Source organism: Parasteatoda tepidariorum, chromosome 10 (genome assembly GCF_043381705.1).
Source record: "Parasteatoda tepidariorum isolate YZ-2023 chromosome 10, CAS_Ptep_4.0, whole genome shotgun sequence".
Classification (NCBI taxonomy): Eukaryota; Metazoa; Arthropoda; class Arachnida; order Araneae; family Theridiidae; genus Parasteatoda; species Parasteatoda tepidariorum.
In genome coordinates this window covers 43,893,855-43,912,645 of record NC_092213.1, presented here as the reverse complement: position 1 = coordinate 43,912,645, position 18,791 = coordinate 43,893,855, and the positions used below count along the sequence as shown (strand labels likewise).

At 28.1% G+C, this 18,791-nt stretch overlaps 1 protein-coding gene across 4 annotated transcripts in view; it reads left to right on the top strand.

Annotated features, from left to right (window-relative positions):
* Window positions 1-18,791, top strand: part of LOC107440873 (irregular chiasm C-roughest protein) — a 155,361-nt gene that overhangs the window by 109,014 nt on the left and 27,556 nt on the right. For all 4 annotated transcript variants that reach the window (XR_006225823.2, XM_043047972.2, XM_043047971.2 and 1 more), the window contains exon 6: window positions 15,006-15,190. Coding sequence is in view for 3 of the 4 variants with exons in the window: in XM_043047972.2 (XP_042903906.1) it covers window positions 15,006-15,190 (185 nt within the window). In the remaining variant the exon portion in view is untranslated. The remainder of the gene's footprint in view (window positions 1-15,005; window positions 15,191-18,791) is intronic.

Here is an 18,791-nt window from a genome sequence, read left to right as displayed (position 1 = left end):
TCATGTGTAAGACCTAATATCTACAGATGAAGTAGGATATTTTTTTAAATAAGAAAAATGAATTTTCCTTAAGTTGCAACTTTTTTTGCAACCTGTGGTATTGAAATTCTTGCATTAAATAAATCCCTCGGCATTTTTGGAATTCTAATAAATAAAAAGCATTTATCTTTCTTCCAATTCACGCTTACTATTACCTTTCAGTTTTATTTTTCTCCAAAAACAATAATCAATACCGAAATCTTAAATAAAAATTCTAAAACACTTTTCTCGAGAAAAACTATTAATGTGACTTAAAGAAAAAAAACTATTCGATTTATTTATCTAATATAAAAACATAAAAATGACTCAAAATATAATCAAAATAAAATACCTAAAAGTCCTATCTATCTAGCTGAGAAGCTAATCAAGAAAAGTGCATCTTTTTATCTATCAAATCTTTCTCCTTCACACCCTATATTTCCAGAAATAAGCAAACCTGGAAACTTACTTTATTTTATACCAAAGATGAAAATAGTTTTTTGCTATACTCTCAGAGAAGATGCTATTTCTTTTTTTTATTTATTTATTTTTGCGTGGTAAATAGCACGTCACACTGCCTTTCTACTTATATCTTTTCATGGACGAAGTAACTTCAAAAGTGAGTTTTATAGATATCCATCAAAAAAGCAACGCGATATTCTTAATTGGGCAGATATTATTGGAAAAATTTGTGCCTCGAGAAATTTCTATTTTTGTTAGTGGCTGCGTACATGTTTAGAGAGATTTTTTTAAGGGATATCATATCTGCTCGATTCATTATTTATGATTGGTAAGTGCTGTGAAATACTTATTTGTGAAAAGAAATTTTTCATAAATAAAGTAATATGTTTTTGATTTCAAAATCTTTTAAAATAATGAGTTTTTCTCATTTTTAAATGTTCTCCTCACATTTTCTACATCTGGAATAAATAAATAATTTGTTATAATAAAGAGAAAAAAGTAAGTATCGCACGGATTTATTTTGAATGAAAAATGAAGCTCGGTTAAATTGAGTATAATCATTACTTTTAAAGCTTAATAAAAAGCTCAAACAATTATTGTTTATGAAATTTGTCTTATTTTGCTGTTTTTGGAGAGAACAATAGTAATATAAATAATAGCCTTGCTAGTCGTAATAACAATCAACCTTATTTATAAAACGGGAGTAGATTAATATTTTTCTGAAGTGGGTGGAACTGTACATTTATTTTTCTGTTTTTTTTGGACAAAGTAACTTCAAAAAAATGTCTTGATATCCGTAGAAAAGGAATGATATATCTTTAATTGGGCAGATATTATTAGAAAACTGTGGGCCTTGCTAATATTCCATTTTTGTTTGTGGCTGTGTACATGCTTAGAGTGCTTTTTTAACGGATATCATGCCGTATTGATTCGTTATTTATCATTAGAGAGTGTTGTGAAATAGTTATTTGAGAAAAAAATCGTAAAGTAATATGTTTTTTGATTTAAAAATATTATAAAACCATGAGTTTTTCTGTTTTATAAATGCTTTTCTTACAGTTTTGTCGATATGGAATAAATAAATTATTTGCTACAGTAAGGAGGAAAAATAAAGTATGGCATAAATATATTTCGAATAAAAAATGAAGCCCAGTCATGACTTTTAGAGGTTAATATCACGCTCAAGCAATTATTGTCTAGTGTTTTTTTTATAGTATTTTGATGTAAAAAGTAATAAAAAAACACATAAGTACATATGATTAAAAAAATATAAATAGTTTTTTTGGTAAATTCTATATTTTTAAGTATTAATTTTAAAAAAAAATACCTTTAATAAAAAATAAATTTAATTCTTTTATGTACTTTCAAAATAAAAAGGGTGAAATTCTTTGTGATGAACAAAAATATTTAACGCGTTTTCAATCATTAACTCCTTTAAAAACGAATTTTGTGGCAATTTTTTTTCATTTATTGGTAACTTAATGCATAAGATCATTCCAAACAATTTGGAACTAAGAAACAAAATTGTATAGATAAGAAAGTTTTGGAAAATATTTCCTTTACTTGAATCATATTTCACGATCCATTAATTTTAGTAACTGAACATAATAAAAAAAATATATAAATTGAAGATTTAAAAGATACTTAGAAAACCATTTATAATTTTTACTTCAAAAAGAGTTTTGCTTGTATTTTTAAACAGTTAGTTACCCATAATCAGTAAAGCGTTTATTTCCTTTTACTTAAAAGACGTTTTCTAAAATGGTGTTTTCTGCAAATGGATCTACCGCAAAGGCCTTTGGGTAAATTGAGTAACTGATATTTTTCACTTTAAGTTGAAAAAAAAGAGATAAAAAAGAAACATAAAACTTTAAAAAATTACAGAGCTAGCTACCTTTGCCATTTCGTCTTAGGCTCTTATTGGTTACAAGTAATTTGTGCTATATCGAACTAGCATAAACCGTTATTAGTCATAAACTTTCACCATAAAACTTCTAGATTTTATTTTTTTTATAACACTAAAATTGATAAGAGAAAATGGACGTAACGCTTTTTTTTATCTTTATTTTTTATTTATATATATATATTTTTTCACAATTCCATATTTAGATGAGGCGGATGGCAACGATTTTATCGTTGCACGAGCAAACGCATTATCATTTATCTTTTTTTATTTTTTTCTTCTTTTTCAATGCCTTACAGCGAAAGTTTTATATTTTTCATTTTTTCTCGCCATTTTATTTATTTATTTCAATGGGAAAATTTCATTGATACCTTTTTTTTCAAAAAGGGAAAATAATTCTTTCTTATTTTCAAAACAAGTATAATTTATTTTCCTAAAATTCTATTGATACTTATGAATTTCAAAATAGTTTATAATTTTTATTCAAAAGAAAAACATGGATGTATTTTGATAAAATCTGATTACTTTTTTATGCTTTTAACTTTTTTTATGCATATATACATATATATAGTATAATATTAATTTATAATATTGAAATCATCTTTCTCTAATCATTCTACCATTTATTTTTCAAACGAAGATTAACTGATGAGAGGTTTGAAGGTGGTAATAAATTATTTTGTAACTTAGTAATTATAAATTATATTAGTTGAAGTTTAGTTCCTTAATTAAATTTTCGGAATGCAACGAATAATGTCGTACATCAGCATATCAGCAACTTGTTTTAAACTCTTAGCAGAAATCGCGATAAAAGTTAAATATTCTGATTCTATCCTCCGCTAAATTCGTATTTGCACCTCATTAATCATGTGTAAGACCTAATTATTTTTAAAAGAATGCAAATTGAAATGCGATTTACTGTGCATTCATAAAACATTAAAATATTATCATAAACGGAATAAAGTAAATTGTTTTAACGGTTAAAAATGTCACCTTAGCACTTGTTATTTAGAACCGAGGAAATCTCAAAATTTGGAATGTTCTAATGTGCTAGCTAGAAGTAGTTATGATTAAAAATGCAGCTTATTAATCAAATACAGTGAATTTCGGTTTGATCATAAATTATATAGTGTAGGGCTTAGTAGATAAAAAGATATCAGTTAATAATTATATTGCGTATTAATGTGACTGAGCGGCCGTTGATATGCTCTGTTAGAATTTTCATTCAAAAATCGTGTTAAAATAACCGGCAGCAATCTGTTAACCTAATTAACCGTAAAGTTTAAAGTCAAGAACTACTTTTATATTTACGGTTTTAAAACCATTTAAATTTAATATAGTAAAAAAAAAAACATGTATACAAAACTAAACCATGCGGTTTTTTCACCATTTACAGCAAACATAGTTTCAAAACAGCAAAATAGAAATTTAACTGGTCATTGGAGCTAGGCTTATAATTATGCAATGAACATTGAAGTTAAGTTATGGTTGAGTTGTGTTTTGACAATCAAAAGGTGGAATGTGATTTAATTAGTTAATCTGTTTGTGTCATCTATCGTAAGAGATGTGAAACACTCGAATTTTTTGTGTTAAGACGCTTGGGGGTACCCCATATGAATTAATGAGACTATCGTCCTCTAAATATCCAGGGTCACAAATTGGGGCGTGCAGGACACTAGAAACTCTTCTTATGTTGAAGAGAACGAGGGAAATATTTTGGTGTCAACTCTGCTACTCGAACCCCTGTTCTGTCGGTCATGAGATTGACAGGTTAGTCCTCTCGGTTATAACGGCTGCAATAAACTAAGTGACTTCAGTAGGTGGGTCTAGTTAGTACGATATAGTTCTTGTTCTTTAATCGTATTAGGTGAAAGCAGTTAATAAATGGTTTTCTCAGAGTTAACAGTTAAATTACCATCTTACTTATGAACGTTTGACTGCTTTGCTTCAATCTGATTAAATAACAATTAAATTAATTGTTATTCAACTATTTTTATTATAATCCATCGAGGTATTTCGAACAGCGATGCTCTAAATTTTTTGTTCAGAGTGGGCTTGTTTGCTGGCATAAATCAAAACATCATAAAAAGGGCAATAAAAAAATTCCAGCAGCGTTGAATTGCATTAACTGAGTGACTAAGACTGACACACAAAACAGAAAAATTACCAATCAGGAATAGACATTTCATCAATCAAAAAATGTTCTTTTTTCTAACCCTGAGCTATGAAATGTTTCTCTGACTTTTGTTTTTCCCTTTGAAAATTATTTATACCAAAAATAGCGCAACCTTAAATCCTTTTCATGAAATTCTATACTATATTGAAAATTAGCGAAATTATAGAAGGTTAGTGAGGTGTGACTAAATTTACTGAAGAGCAAGATAAAACTACTAAGTGTTGTCACCATTTAACCGAAGTAAATTTTTCGTTTAAAATAAATTAAAACGCTTTCTCCTGATTATGACAAATTATTGATTTATTCTAAAATGCGAAATTTTAAAGAAGGCATTTAAAAATGGGAGAAAACTCATTTTTTAAATCAATTAGAAATCAAAAGCATTTTACTTTATTTATGAAAAATTTCTTTCACAAATAGGTATTTCACAGCATTCTCCAATCATACAAATGAATCAAACAAATACGATATCCTTTAAGAAAATCACTACAAACAAATACACAGCCATTAACAAAACTAGAATATTCCCGAAGTTCAAGTTTTTCTAATAATATTTGTCCAATTACGAATATTGCGTTGCGTTTTTTTGATGGATATCTATCAAACCCACAGTTGAAGTTACTTTTAAGAGACATAAAAATAAATAACTTATTTTGCCGCCTTCAGAAACATTTAAAATATTACCAATATTTAGATATGGTTAATTGTTATTGCGAATAACAAGACGGTTATAATGCTTTTGTTTATTGCAGAAACAGCAAAATACTTCAGAATAAGACATATTGGCTCAGGGGATAGAGCGTTTAACTTGCAATAAGGTGAGGTGGGTTCAAATCCCCGGCTGGTCGATATGGTTGGTTTCAAGCAGCGTCCGGCTTGTACAGACCACAGTGCTAACGTAGAATATCCTCAGTTGTAGACGAAAGATGGGTTAGAGTCCCCTTTCTGTCAGGTTGACCCTGGGAGGTTTTTGTGGTTTTCCTCCTCATGTAACGCAAATGCATGTTAGTTCTACTAAAAAGTCCTCCACGATGGCAAATTTCTCCCAATACTTGATCCAGGAGTTCCCTTGTCTTCCGGATTGGGCTCAGAATTACAAGGCCACGGAGTTAAACTTTAGAAGTCGTGAACCCAAAATTGGGTCGATTGTTCAACGACGGTTTTGAAAAAAAGCAAGACGTGTCATAGACGAATATTTTTCGTGCTTTTTATTAATCTCTAAAAAGTATGGTAATACTCAATTTAATAATCATAAAATAATTTGAAAAAATATAAAGTTATCTTATGGTAATGAATGTGCATGGTAAAAGCTAGAATATATTCGTAGTTTTAATCCGTTTTTTGTCAGAGTGAAAAACAGAGAAAAACTGTTTTGTGAAAAAACTGATAACGATACAAAACCATCAAATATATGGTGAAATTATAGTAAAAAACGGAAAATTTTTGCACCCCGTGGATAAGGTTTAAAAACAGAATGATAATTCGTAATTATCTTTGAACAGCTTTTTTTCGGCGAAAAACAATGCTTTTTTCAGTTGAAATTCCATTTATTTTCTTGCAGTGTATTTTAAAGAAATTAAATTGTTTATAAGAGGGAAATACTTTATTGATCTCCAGAAATTTACTAGCCTCAAAAATAAACAGATAAGACTGAGTTCGTTTCTGAAAATCATTAGTTTTATGACAAAAGAAATTTCCCAAACACACGTTAAAAAATAAATAAATAAATAAAATATATATATATATTTTATATGATGTCAAAAAAATTATAACGTATTGCTTATCTAACAAATTCTAGATTAAAAATGCATAAACATAGAGCTATTTTGATCAACGTATTAAATAAAGCACAAATATCATAAAATATTTCTTATAAGACTTTCGAAAAATCTTCAAAGGCTATGCTAAAAGCAGCGATATGAATGCAGTTTATTTTCAAAAAATTTTCATACCACTTTCTAAAAAATTTTTTGTTTATTTTTTCAGCATCTCCGAAACCATTTATTTAAAGCATAATTTATTTATTTATTTATTTCGATTCAGAGCCGTCAAAGTTAGTGAGGGATGATGAAAAATGATGAAATGTTTCCTGACACGCTAAAAGCATATTCATCGCCGCGTCTTTCGCCTGAAAAATACGCTCACCCCTTTTTTTCTTTATTTTGTTTTATTCTTTTATTCTTCTTCTATTTCCGAGCTTGAAGAATGAAGAATAATCGTTTCTTATCCATCAAATTTTTTCATATGTTCTCAACAACATCTGGATTAAAAAGATTTAAAATTTTGAATGATTCTGCTGAAGAAAATAATAAGTTGTTTGTCTGGTGATATTTTGATAAATTGATATGTTTATCTCCTGTGAGAAACTATAATTTAAATCATTTTCGCTATTCATTTCTTTTTAGCAAGAAGTATGCAAATAGTTTATTTTTTTATCATAAATATATGGTTTTAAATCTTTAGATAACAAAATGCACTATAAAAAATTACGGATTAAATGACAGTAATCTGTACCGGCACCATGAATGCCTGTTTTTTTTTCTATTTTCACCATGGGATCCAATTTTACAGTAACATTTGTGTCGTAATTTGAGCCGGAAGTTCTACAGTGCAACGGAATAAAAAATGCTCACTATATTTTGTAAAAAAAAGAAAACAAAAATGTGAAATACTAAAAAATAAACAAAAATCTAGTCCTTGTCATAAGATAAGTCCAATAAAAAAGATAAGTCCTTGCTGAAAAATAACGAGCGAGTTTCTAGTTAACCGATTTTTGAAAACATCAGGGGTTTTTTTCTGTATATGTATCTAAAGGGTCTTTCTTTTAGATACTTTTTTGCATTGCTATTTATTTCATTGGTTAGCATGTGTAAATTTGGTGTGGTAGTTAAAGTACTCTCCGTCCATGGTTTTGATCATGATTCGGTCGATTTGCACTGTTTCCGACATTCGTTATTTCGACAAAATTTTTATTTTCTTTCTGTATCGAGCAAATTTGATGTGGTAGTTGAAGTACTCTCCTTCCATAGTTTTGATCATGATTCGGTTGATTTGCACTGTTTCCGACATTCGTTATTTCGACAAAATATTTATTTTCTTTCTGTATCGAGCAAATTTGATGTGGTAGTTGAAGTACTCCCCTTCCATGGTTTTGATCATGATTCGGTCGATTTGCACTGATTCCGACATTCGTTATTTCAACAAAAAAAAATTTTTCTTTCTGCATTGTGCAAATTTGGCGTGGTAGTTAAAGTACTTTCCGTCCATGGTTTTAATCATGTTTCGGTTGATTTGCACTGTTTCCGACATTCGTTATTTCGACAAAATATTTATTTTCTTTCTGTATCGTTCAAATTTGGTGTGGTAGTTAAAGTACTCTCCTTCCATGGCTTTGATCATGATTCGGTCGATTTGCACTGTTTCCGACATTCGTTATTTCGACAAAATTTTTATTTTCTTTCTGTATTGTGCAAATTTGGCGTGGTAGTTAAAGTACTCTCCTTCCATGATTCTAATCATGATTCGGTCGATTTGCACTGTTTCCGACATTCGTTATTTTGACAAAATGTTCATTTTCTTTCTGTATATTTTTAATATAATAATATTTTCAAATTCGATAAAAAAAATCGTTTCATGTAACATAGCTAATAAAGTAGGATATATTTGACCTTTTTCTAAAAGAAAATTAATAAGTATTTGTTTAAAAATTAATATATATATTTCAACTCAAAAGTGTAACAAAGGAACATCATTTTTAGTTTTAGCCTACCTTGATGGCAGTCGAATATAAATCTATTTTGATTATTAATCATTTATTAGTGCTGTGGTAATCATGTTTGTGTTACTAAGCAAACACCTCAAATAGGGGTAACTTCTTTGCATCAAAAATAGTGAAAACTAGTGGAGATGTTTTTAGTGNTTTGATTATTAATCATTTATTAGTGCTGTGGTAATCATGTGTTATGTATATAATCATGTTGTGTGGTGTAGTATTAATGGTTTGGTAAATCATGTGTTATTAATCAAATCATAACGTTTCAACAATTCTCATCAGTTATTATGATATTATTAATATTTTTTCATTTTATGCGTATTTAGATAATTTCTATCTTTTTCTATTTCGTTACGATTCTAGTTCGATCTTAATATTCAGTATGTAATATATCTATTTGAGATTTTCCAAATAATCTCATTTTTCGAATCGGTGTGCGTAGGTATCCTAAGCTAATTGTCTTAACTTATAATTTCGAATTTAAAATATTGTTATTGACTCGTATGTGTGTCATATCTAGTTGATACAATAATGTTTTGTGTTACTAAGCAAACACCTCAAATAGGGGTAACTTCTTTGCATCAAAAATAGTGAAAACTAGTGGAGATGTTTTTAGTGCGTCACTGCACCAAATATCAATGAGTTATTTGTGACATTTCACGATAGAACTTTTGATGTAAAGTATACTGAGAAAAAAGTAAGATTAAAACTGCCAGAATATGGTAAAATTGACCGTGTTTGTGGGAACACCAAAACCCTCAGTAATTTTTGGTGAAGTCCTTTTGTAATGTTTATGGTAAAATTAATAATACTATATTTGGTAAATTAGGTAACATTCAGCAATTGTATCATCATACTTTAGAACATAGCAGGAAAATCATTTATTTGGTTTAATTTACTTTTTAATCTTATATTTTATGTAAAAATGTTATGTACTAAATGAGTGGTAATAAGAAGAATAAAAATGAAAATTGGAATTTCCGGTAAACCGTTACCGTTTGTATGGTTTAAGTACTTAAAGACCGTTACCAAATACCGTTACCATACCAAGTGAATTGTTCAAATACCATTTATTTTTTTTAACCAGAATTATGTTCTTTTACCAGAAATATTACCATACAGTACGGTTATTTTAAAAGCATCTTAATTTCTCAAGAACAATCTGCTTTAAAATTTCGCTTTCTTGGAAAAATATATTGGTAGGAAGTAACAGTTGACGTGTCTTAAGAGCGTAAAAACAGACACCCATTTTCGAGACTTGCCAGACATGAATGCGAACTCTAAATTTAATCTTAAGATACATTAAAAATTTTAAAGTGCATCTGTATCTTTAACTGCCTTATAATTCAAGATTCATTTATCAATTTTCTAATGTAGCGTGATAAACATTGTGGTCTTAGATTAAAGAATTATAACATAAACATAGATATATTGCCAATTACTTGTAGTTTAAGGTTAGAAAACCTCGACCAAAAAATATCTTCTTTAAGCTGAAAGTTTACAATAACAGCCAATTGTGTAAATCCTGAAATTTCCACAAATCACTATTTGCATTTGGATATTGAAAGGGATAAGTATGTTATGCCTGCAGCGTTAAGTGGTAACATCTTATTGGTGCATTTTTGATGTATATTATCACGTCAGAAATATATCTTTCTCTTTTATAGATCGTTAAAACGTAAAGGATTCTTCCCAATCGAATATAACGAGGTGTTTTGCATCGTCACAGCTTTTGTAAAACCAATTTATTTGAAGAAAAATGTATCGAGATATTTTGAGAAAATATTTCTTTTGAAAATGCGGCATGCGCTTCGTGTTATTTTTCAAATTTAAATACGTTTCTTTCCGAAACAGGTGTTTTGTAATGTATTATTGCTTGACGGAAATAAAAAAAAATAATACAAATAAAACATTTTTCTCATAATATTATTTTTCCAGGCTAGAAAATTTAGAATTGATATAGAGCTAGAAAAAATAGGCTAGAAAATATCGAATCATAAAAATTGATTTGGTTTTAAAGTAAATAAAAAAACAAAACGAAAAAAAACAATACCGGTTACTTCTAAATCAATTGAAAGTAATTTTTTTCCTTGGCTATGAAAAAAAATATATCACAACAAATCAGAAAGTTCTCAAAAAATCAAATTTTTTTAAAGATAATAAGAAACGTAAAAAAAGTTTTTTTTTCTTTTTTTTTTAAAAAAAAAGACTTAGTTCTATATTGATCGCAAGTAGATTTTGGATTGAAATAAAAATATATATGTTCATAATTCCCCAAAATATCAATGTTTTTTTCAAATATTACCATGGATATTGAAATAACATTTGTTTTTAAAGAATGATTGTTCGTAAGTAATCGAAAGTTATTAAGTCCAAATAAAAGAATGATAAAACAAAATATACTTCTGTAAACAGTAATCATCAATAAAAGAAGAATAAACACGGAAATAGATTTTTTTTAGTTTTTAAAGAAAGCTAGTGCAAAATTTATCAAAACTTATTTTTAGACTTAAATGAAAGAAAATAATACAAAGATTCACATGTTTATTATCATATTAATCTTATTTTAACAAATAAGATAGAAATGGAAGAATTAGTTTACATTTCTATTTCTAAAAATAATTTTTAAAGTTAACATTTGTTAACAAAATGGAGTAAATTTTGGATATGAACTAGAATTTAATAATATTTTTCTCAAAATATCATTTACTTAAAAAAAGTAAGATGAAGTGGGAGCAGAATTGAATTTAAGAAATGCTGGATCTGATGTAATAAAAAAAAAGATTTTTAGACAAAATTGAAAGGCAACGAACGAAATCATTTTTTAAAAAAATAATATTTATTTTCAGAAATAAAAATTAAACCAGAAATAAACTTTAACTTGATTGTTGTTTTTGAGTGTTGTTCATTATTGTTCAAAGAAAATTTTTCAAATAAATACAAATATTCATATATTTATCGTTATTAGAAATTTAAAAAAAAATACATTGTATTAAAAATAGTTCCAAATTTCGCTACTAGGCAGTGTTGGTATCTTAAAACTAATTAACAATACTTTCAAAATAACCATCCTTTGAAGCAATAATTTGTCGTAGTATCAAAACAACTCATGACAATATTTCAATATTTGCACTTACTCATGACAATATTTCAGACGAGATGAACTCACATGTATTACACACATAATGTTTGATGTCCGCAAGAGTTTGGAACTTTTGGTGATACAACTCCTCTCTCAAGTGACAATAGAGAAAAAAAATAAATGAAAAAGATTCAAATCCGGCGAATAGGGAGACTAGTTATTCCTTTTTCAATATGAATCACGTGGTTTAATGGAATGACACAAACATCAAAATGTTCATCCAAGAAATCAAATACTGCAGACGTTCGATGGGGTCTAGCACCATCTTGCATGAACCGCGATGAATCATATGAAACCACCAAGGTATTGTGTATGGCAACATAGCCATACAGAACATCAAGATATCGTGCTGCAGTTATTGTATGATTTATGAAAAAAAGGCCCAATGATTTCTTCGAGGATAGAACTGCTCATACCGTGACTTTTTGCAATGCACGGATAATTTGGGGATTTTCCTTTCCCCAAAACCACCAATTTTGTTTATTCTTAAAGCCGTCGATATATAAAAGTAGGCTTCATTGAAAAATTAAATGGATCCAGCGTCAATATCACTACCATCTATCTTTTGAAACAATACGTTCATGAAGAGGACTCGTTGGTGCAAATATTGAGAGTTTGACAAGCCTGAATCTTGAATGGTTTCAGGTGCAAACTCTTTTTCGTGATTTTATGCGTCAAGCATTTTTGTAGTCCACACTTAGTTGCAATTTTTCTGCCAGACAACCGACCCCGCCTTTGAATCGTCTATTAAATTGCCTGAAAATTATCCTCAGCAATTGATTGATGAATGCGGTGGCCTTACTTTTCATTTCCGATCGTCATTCGCCCTTCCAAACCGTTAAAATTTTGCAAAAAATAAAAAAATAAAAAAAAAATAAAAAATAAAAAAAAAAAGCTGTCATGTTTTTTTTTCCAACTTTTTACTCACATTAAATTCTCGTTGAAAACCTCGTCTGGTTTTCACAACACTATAATTTGCTAGAACTATTCATTGCTGAAGAGAATGCGCCGTCTGTGCTTAACAAGCCTTAGCACGAACGTATATCAATGACGCTTAACTAAAAACCAGTAGACGTTCTGTCTGGAACGGCAGGTTGGAACCAATTTTAACACAATGCATTATTTAAAATTTGTTGCTTTTCTAATAACAATCCAGAATTGGCGATCATTTTTACCTCAAACCATGTTTTTTTTATTCACATTCAAAATGGATCAGTCATTTAGTGGATACTCGTAGTATGGATGTGGAAATAAAAATAAATTGTATTACTGTCCCTATGATACGTCAAGTCATAGCAGATAGAAAGTAGTATTTGGTTCTAAATCATAAATGGAAATTTTTAAACCTGAATTTAGATCTAATAATGCTTTTCGAAAAGTATCAATCATTTTTAAAATGAAATACAGGGACCGAATCAAATTTTTTTTCAGGAATGCTATCGGAAATCATTGCTTGGTCAAAATGATAAAATAATACGAACAAAATTTACTCTAGCATCAATTTCAAAAATAAAGATGGACACTAAAAACTTTTTAATGGCTGTTTTTTTAAGGATCGCTACTCATAAATTGATCGAAAATTTATTATAAACTTTTAAACGAAATAAAATAAATTAGTTCCATAAAATGATTTTAATTAGCATCAATCTTTCTTTTTAAAATTAGGCAAAGCATTGATATATCATTTAAATTTTGAACTGTCGTCTCAATGTGATTCACGATTAAGATATATCAGTTTATAAATTCTATTGGAATTACTTAAAATATCTCCATACTTTGAAGATCTTTTTACATACATATAAATATATTAAATCGAAAATTGATTCATTTATAAAACGCAGTAATTGCTTCCTTTTTAACTGTTCTTGACTGACTGTGAGTACAATATATTAAGCAGAATTGAATATATTAAGTAGAGAAATATTTCTTTCTAATTAGTTTCTTCAACTACTGCTTGATCTTTAAATATAGTAGAAATCATCTTAATGAGGAACTAATGAATAGATATTTTGAGCAATTTTAAACGAATCTTCGAAATCTAATGATGTTTCTAGGTTTTCCCCAAGATTTCTCAGTGAATTTCTAATCAACTAATTATTTTTCATTTAAGAAAGAAATATGCAAAACTGCTTTATAATTATGCTTTTTGTTTTCTATAAAGAGCAAATAATTTTCTGTCTTAAACTTAACATCGAAGATATTCATTTCATTTTTAAATTATCATTTTTATTTAATGATTGATTAATTATTATTCAAACGATGTAAATGAAAACTTGTAGAAAAACTTGAAATTTTGATCGTTTTAATTGATATGTTTATTTTTTTTCTTCTTTGTTATAATTTTTATTTAATGACAGCCTGGTCGGTAGGGCGCTGGGCCCATGTCTGAGAGTTCGAACCCCGCCGGCTGAAGACTCCCCGTGTAGTTGTTGACTGGTGCACGCAAAAATTCTGTTGAGTCGCAAAGTTCTCCATGTTCCCATAACAAATCAATACCTCTTGAGGTACTGGATTGGAGACCGATCGTTCTCTGATTCAGATCAAAATTACGATCTGTGGATGAATGAATGGATGTATGAATGGGTCCTCCTTGTAAACAGGTTTGACGTATGCTGTGACGGAAGTCGAATTCTTGGCCACAGATGGCGCCACTGAAAAGCAAGAATCGCACACTCTGCCTTAAATTTGCTCGGTTTCACCAAGTAGGCTTGCCCGTGTGGCAAGTGGCATTAGTACCAACCAACCACCAACCTACCATATATGTTAAAAAATGTTGAGAAAAAGTTTTGAGAAATTTGAAACTTTACTTATTCAAAAAAACAAAATTTTCGTTAACTATGTTAAAGTTAACTTTATAAACCTATCAAAATCATTTTTTTTTTTGTTTTCATCAGTTTAAAATAATAATTGATCAATTTATGTGCAAAAAATGTAAAAATTAGGTTGAAAAAATTGAAATTTCGATTATTAACAAGTAAAAGTGTTTAGAACTAGAATGGATATATAAGTGAAAGTAAAGGGTTCATATAAGTAGAACTGTCATGGTGGTCAAGCATATGACCACTTATCAGGAAGTTCTTAGGTTCGAACTCCGCTTCGGGTATAGGTGTAGTTTATTTCTCTGCCCTTATCCCATTGTTTGGGTGACATGATTATTATGGAGGTTTAAATACATTAAGCATTACGAGTTTCTTTTTTTGTAGAAAAAAAGAATTACAAAATATTTATATAATTTTCAAGAAATTCCTTTTCTCGAGGAAGTGATAGTTATTTTGTCACTTTTATATTTAGTTGGTGCATATACCATGAAATGGTTTCGTCAAAAACGCAGAAAGTTTCGTGATATTTGAGCTTCCATTTTTTACAGAGCGAGTTAAACATTAATTCAAAAATAGATATTTCAGGTTAAAAAAATATGCTTGGAATATTGAAACTTTATTTTCATATTTTTACATGTTTTACTGCTGATTTATTTTTTGGAATAAATATACAAGGAAATCCTTGGAAGTATATATAATTCTGTCTCTTTCAGATATTCGTGGTTTCAGCGAATAGGAGGGGATGCAGTTGTTTGGTCAGAGCGGACAAATAACGCTACATTTTATATTCAGAACGTCACTTACAACTACCAGGGAATTTACCTCTGCCAGGCATCCAACACTATCAACGGCCAATTCAATACAGTGAAATCAGAAGAAATATTTCTTGACGTTACTGGTAAGTGAATTTTAGTTTAAAGTTTTATTATGTTAAAATAAAATGTGAACAAATATGTTTTCTTACATTTAAGTGAGGAAGATGCAGATTATTACAATCATGCACTTTTTAATTTTTTTTTAACTTTGAATAAATACTACTTAATAATTGAAATTAGTATAACAAAACAGAAAAAGTAACAGTTTATTTTTGTAAAAGATGAAAAAACTCCAGAATCTTTTTCATCAAACTGTAAATTTTATGGTGCTGGCATAGTGCATGGTAAAGACATTTTTGTTAAAAAAATAATTTTAATAATAAAAACCAAAATATACATAACAAAAAGCATTATGATAATAAACATCTTATTAAAAAACATTTAAACCATTCACTTGTTAATTTTTCAATTAATATTGTATTGGTTTGAAGGAAATTAGCTTTGAAGTTATATTTCTTATTTTACCACACATTTAATAAATTATAAGGCAAACTGAAAAGTATATGAAAGCAAATAAATGGTTTTATGCCATTATTAATTTCTAGAAAAAAATTCATCTTTCTTATCAAACTGTAAATTTTCTACACGAGGTGTGTATGGTAATGGTATTTTTGTTAAAAAAGTAATTTTAATAATAAAAACCGAAATATACATAACAAAAAACATTATAATAATAAACATCATATTAAAAAACATTTAAACCATTCTCTTTTTAATTTCTCAATTAATATGGTATCGGTTTGGAGGAAATTAGCTTTAAGGTTATATTTATTATTTTACCACTCATTTAATAAATTATAAAACAAACTGAAAAGTATATGGAAGTAAATAAATGGTTTTTATGCTATTATCTAAGGTATTGTGATAAAACTACCACATTTCACAAAATTTATCACCAAACAGCATGGTTATAAAACCATGATTTATTATTAATTTTACCGAAATAACTGTCAAAGCGGTTCGGTAAAAATTACCGAGTTTTTTGGTGTTTTCTTTGAGCCGGAAACATGCTAAATATAACCATATTCAAATTGTTTTGATCATAACTTTTTTTTCTCAGCGCATGTAACAGCAATGCTATAAATTAAAGAGAAGTGTGTTACATAATAAAGTTTTGAAAATGAAAGAGTTGGAAAGCAACTTATGAATTGTAGTGACTTTTTAAATGTTCCAGTCTAGTTCCACTTGTATAATAAAATACAGGATTTTTTTTTTTGAAAATCAAAATTATGGTAATTTAAAATAGATACATGTTCAACATACAAAAACGAAATAATTCGACATTTGGGATTGATAGTTTTGTTTAAATGAAGATTATTTTTTACTTCAAATACCACCGTAGAAATCCATCAATTCAGTTTAATAACATTCAGGATTATAATTTAAAAACAGACTTATTTAATTAACTGAAGAAATTCAGTGCGTGATTTATGTTTTACCTTATTTATTCTGACGAAAAATTGATATTTTATCCTTGATATTAGCTGTACAGCACATTTCTTGCAAGGCTTATGTTATTCAAATTGCTAGTTTGGGAAAAGTTACACATTTCTTAAGGAAAAAAAAAGTAAAACATCTTTACGATTATGGCTATTTCATGCGAATCTAAATATGCTTTGGACACGAATAGCAAGGAAAGTGTTTTGCTTAACAATTATTCTTTTAAGTGCCAACCGCACCCACATCTTAATGGTTCCTCGCTTTTTATCTATCTCGAAAATCATCTATTTTTGGTTCAGAGAGTTCACGGTAATTTTCCCCAGAAAAATCTGATTTCTCATTAATTCAGAAAACTTTAGTCGGGCCTATGTTTTTCAGTCGTTTTATTTTATTTTATATACTGTTAGAATTTTCTTTTTAAAATTACGGTAACATGATAGGCAGCTGACTATCTAACCATACGTTTACGGTAAAGAAATTTTTTTTTTATTTTTACGGTTTTGAAACCGCTTACAAACAGTTAAAAAACAACTAAAACAAAACTATATGGTTTATTTGGGCCATTTACAACCTTGGTTTCAAAATCGTATAAAAGAAATTTAACATTGAAGTTAGGTGCTGCTTGAGTTGATTTTTATCAAATGAACCATCGAATGTAGTTTAATTAGTTTATCTGATTCTTCCACCGATCCTAAGATAGTGGAAATACTAGACATTTTTGTTTTAGTCAGCTTTAACGTGATACCAATTATACTGGAATGAGTTCATCGTACTCTAATACTCCAGAGTCACAAATTGAGGAGTGTATTACACTGGAAACTTTTCATCTGATAATGGGAATAGAGGAAATATTGTTTTACATATATAATTTAAATGAATTGAAATAAAACTTTTTATTAGGTGGGCCTAATTCTGTGATAAAATTCTAGTTGTTTAACCATGTTATATGAAAGCAGTTAATAAACGGTTTTTTTCGCAGTTAACAGTTTAAATACCATTTTATTCATAATTATTATACTTCTTTGCTTGGATATCGTAAAATAACAATTAAATAAATTGTAATTTAATAAATCTTTCCCGAGAAAGTCTAACAGTGTAAAGTATAGTATTTGTGTTAAAAATTTTTGTCTCATCAATCTCATAATTTTTCCATTTTTGATCAAGAAAATTCAAGGTGAATATTATCCCAAAATAATGTGCTATCTTATTATTTCCGATAACTTCTGTCAGTTCAACGTTTTTGTATAACTTCATTTTACTTAATTTTATGTATTATTCGTTTATTTTTTTATCATAAATTTTATTTTACATAGTATTCATTTTCTTTGCGCATTATTTCCTTTTATCATTTTACCATTTTTAAAAATCATCTGTTTCCAAACTAAAAAAAATCATGCAGTTAATCCAGAAGCTCTGATTATTTCCTTAAATTTCTACAATACTTACGTTTTTATATGATTTTACTTTAGTAAGTTAAACTTAATTTATTCAAATTGTCATGAGTGTCTTTTTCCTGTCTTATCTTTATAATAAAAAGATATTTTCTGCTTTATGTTTTGTTGATAACGATTAAAAAAATAGTTAAATGCTTAAAGTCGATAAATTGCATAGAAATTATTTTCTTTACATATTATTTCATTTTATCATTTTTAAAAATTATCTATTTCCAAACTAAAAAATGCATGGAGTTAATCCAGAAAATCTGATTATTTCCTTAAATTTCTACAGTACTTACGTTTCTATATAATTTTACTTGAGTAAGTTAAACTTAATTTATACAAATTGTCATGAGTGTCGTTTTCCTGTCTTATCTTTACTTTATAATAAAAAGATGTTTTCTGCTTTATGTTTTGTTGATAACGATGAAAAAAATAGTTAAATGCTTAAAGTCGATAAATTGCATAGAAATTATTTTCTTTACATATTATTTCATTTTATCATTTTTAAAAATTATCTATTTCCAAACTAAAAAATGCATGGAGTTAATCCAGAAAATCTGATTATTTCCTTAAATTTCTACAATACTTGCGTTTTTATATAATTTTACTTGAGTATGTTAACCTTAAATTTTTCAAATTGTGATGAGCGTCGTTTTCCGGTCTTATCCTTATAAAAAAAAAGATATTTTCTTCATTATGTTTGGTTGATAACGATTAAAAAAATAGTTAAATGCTTAACGTCGAT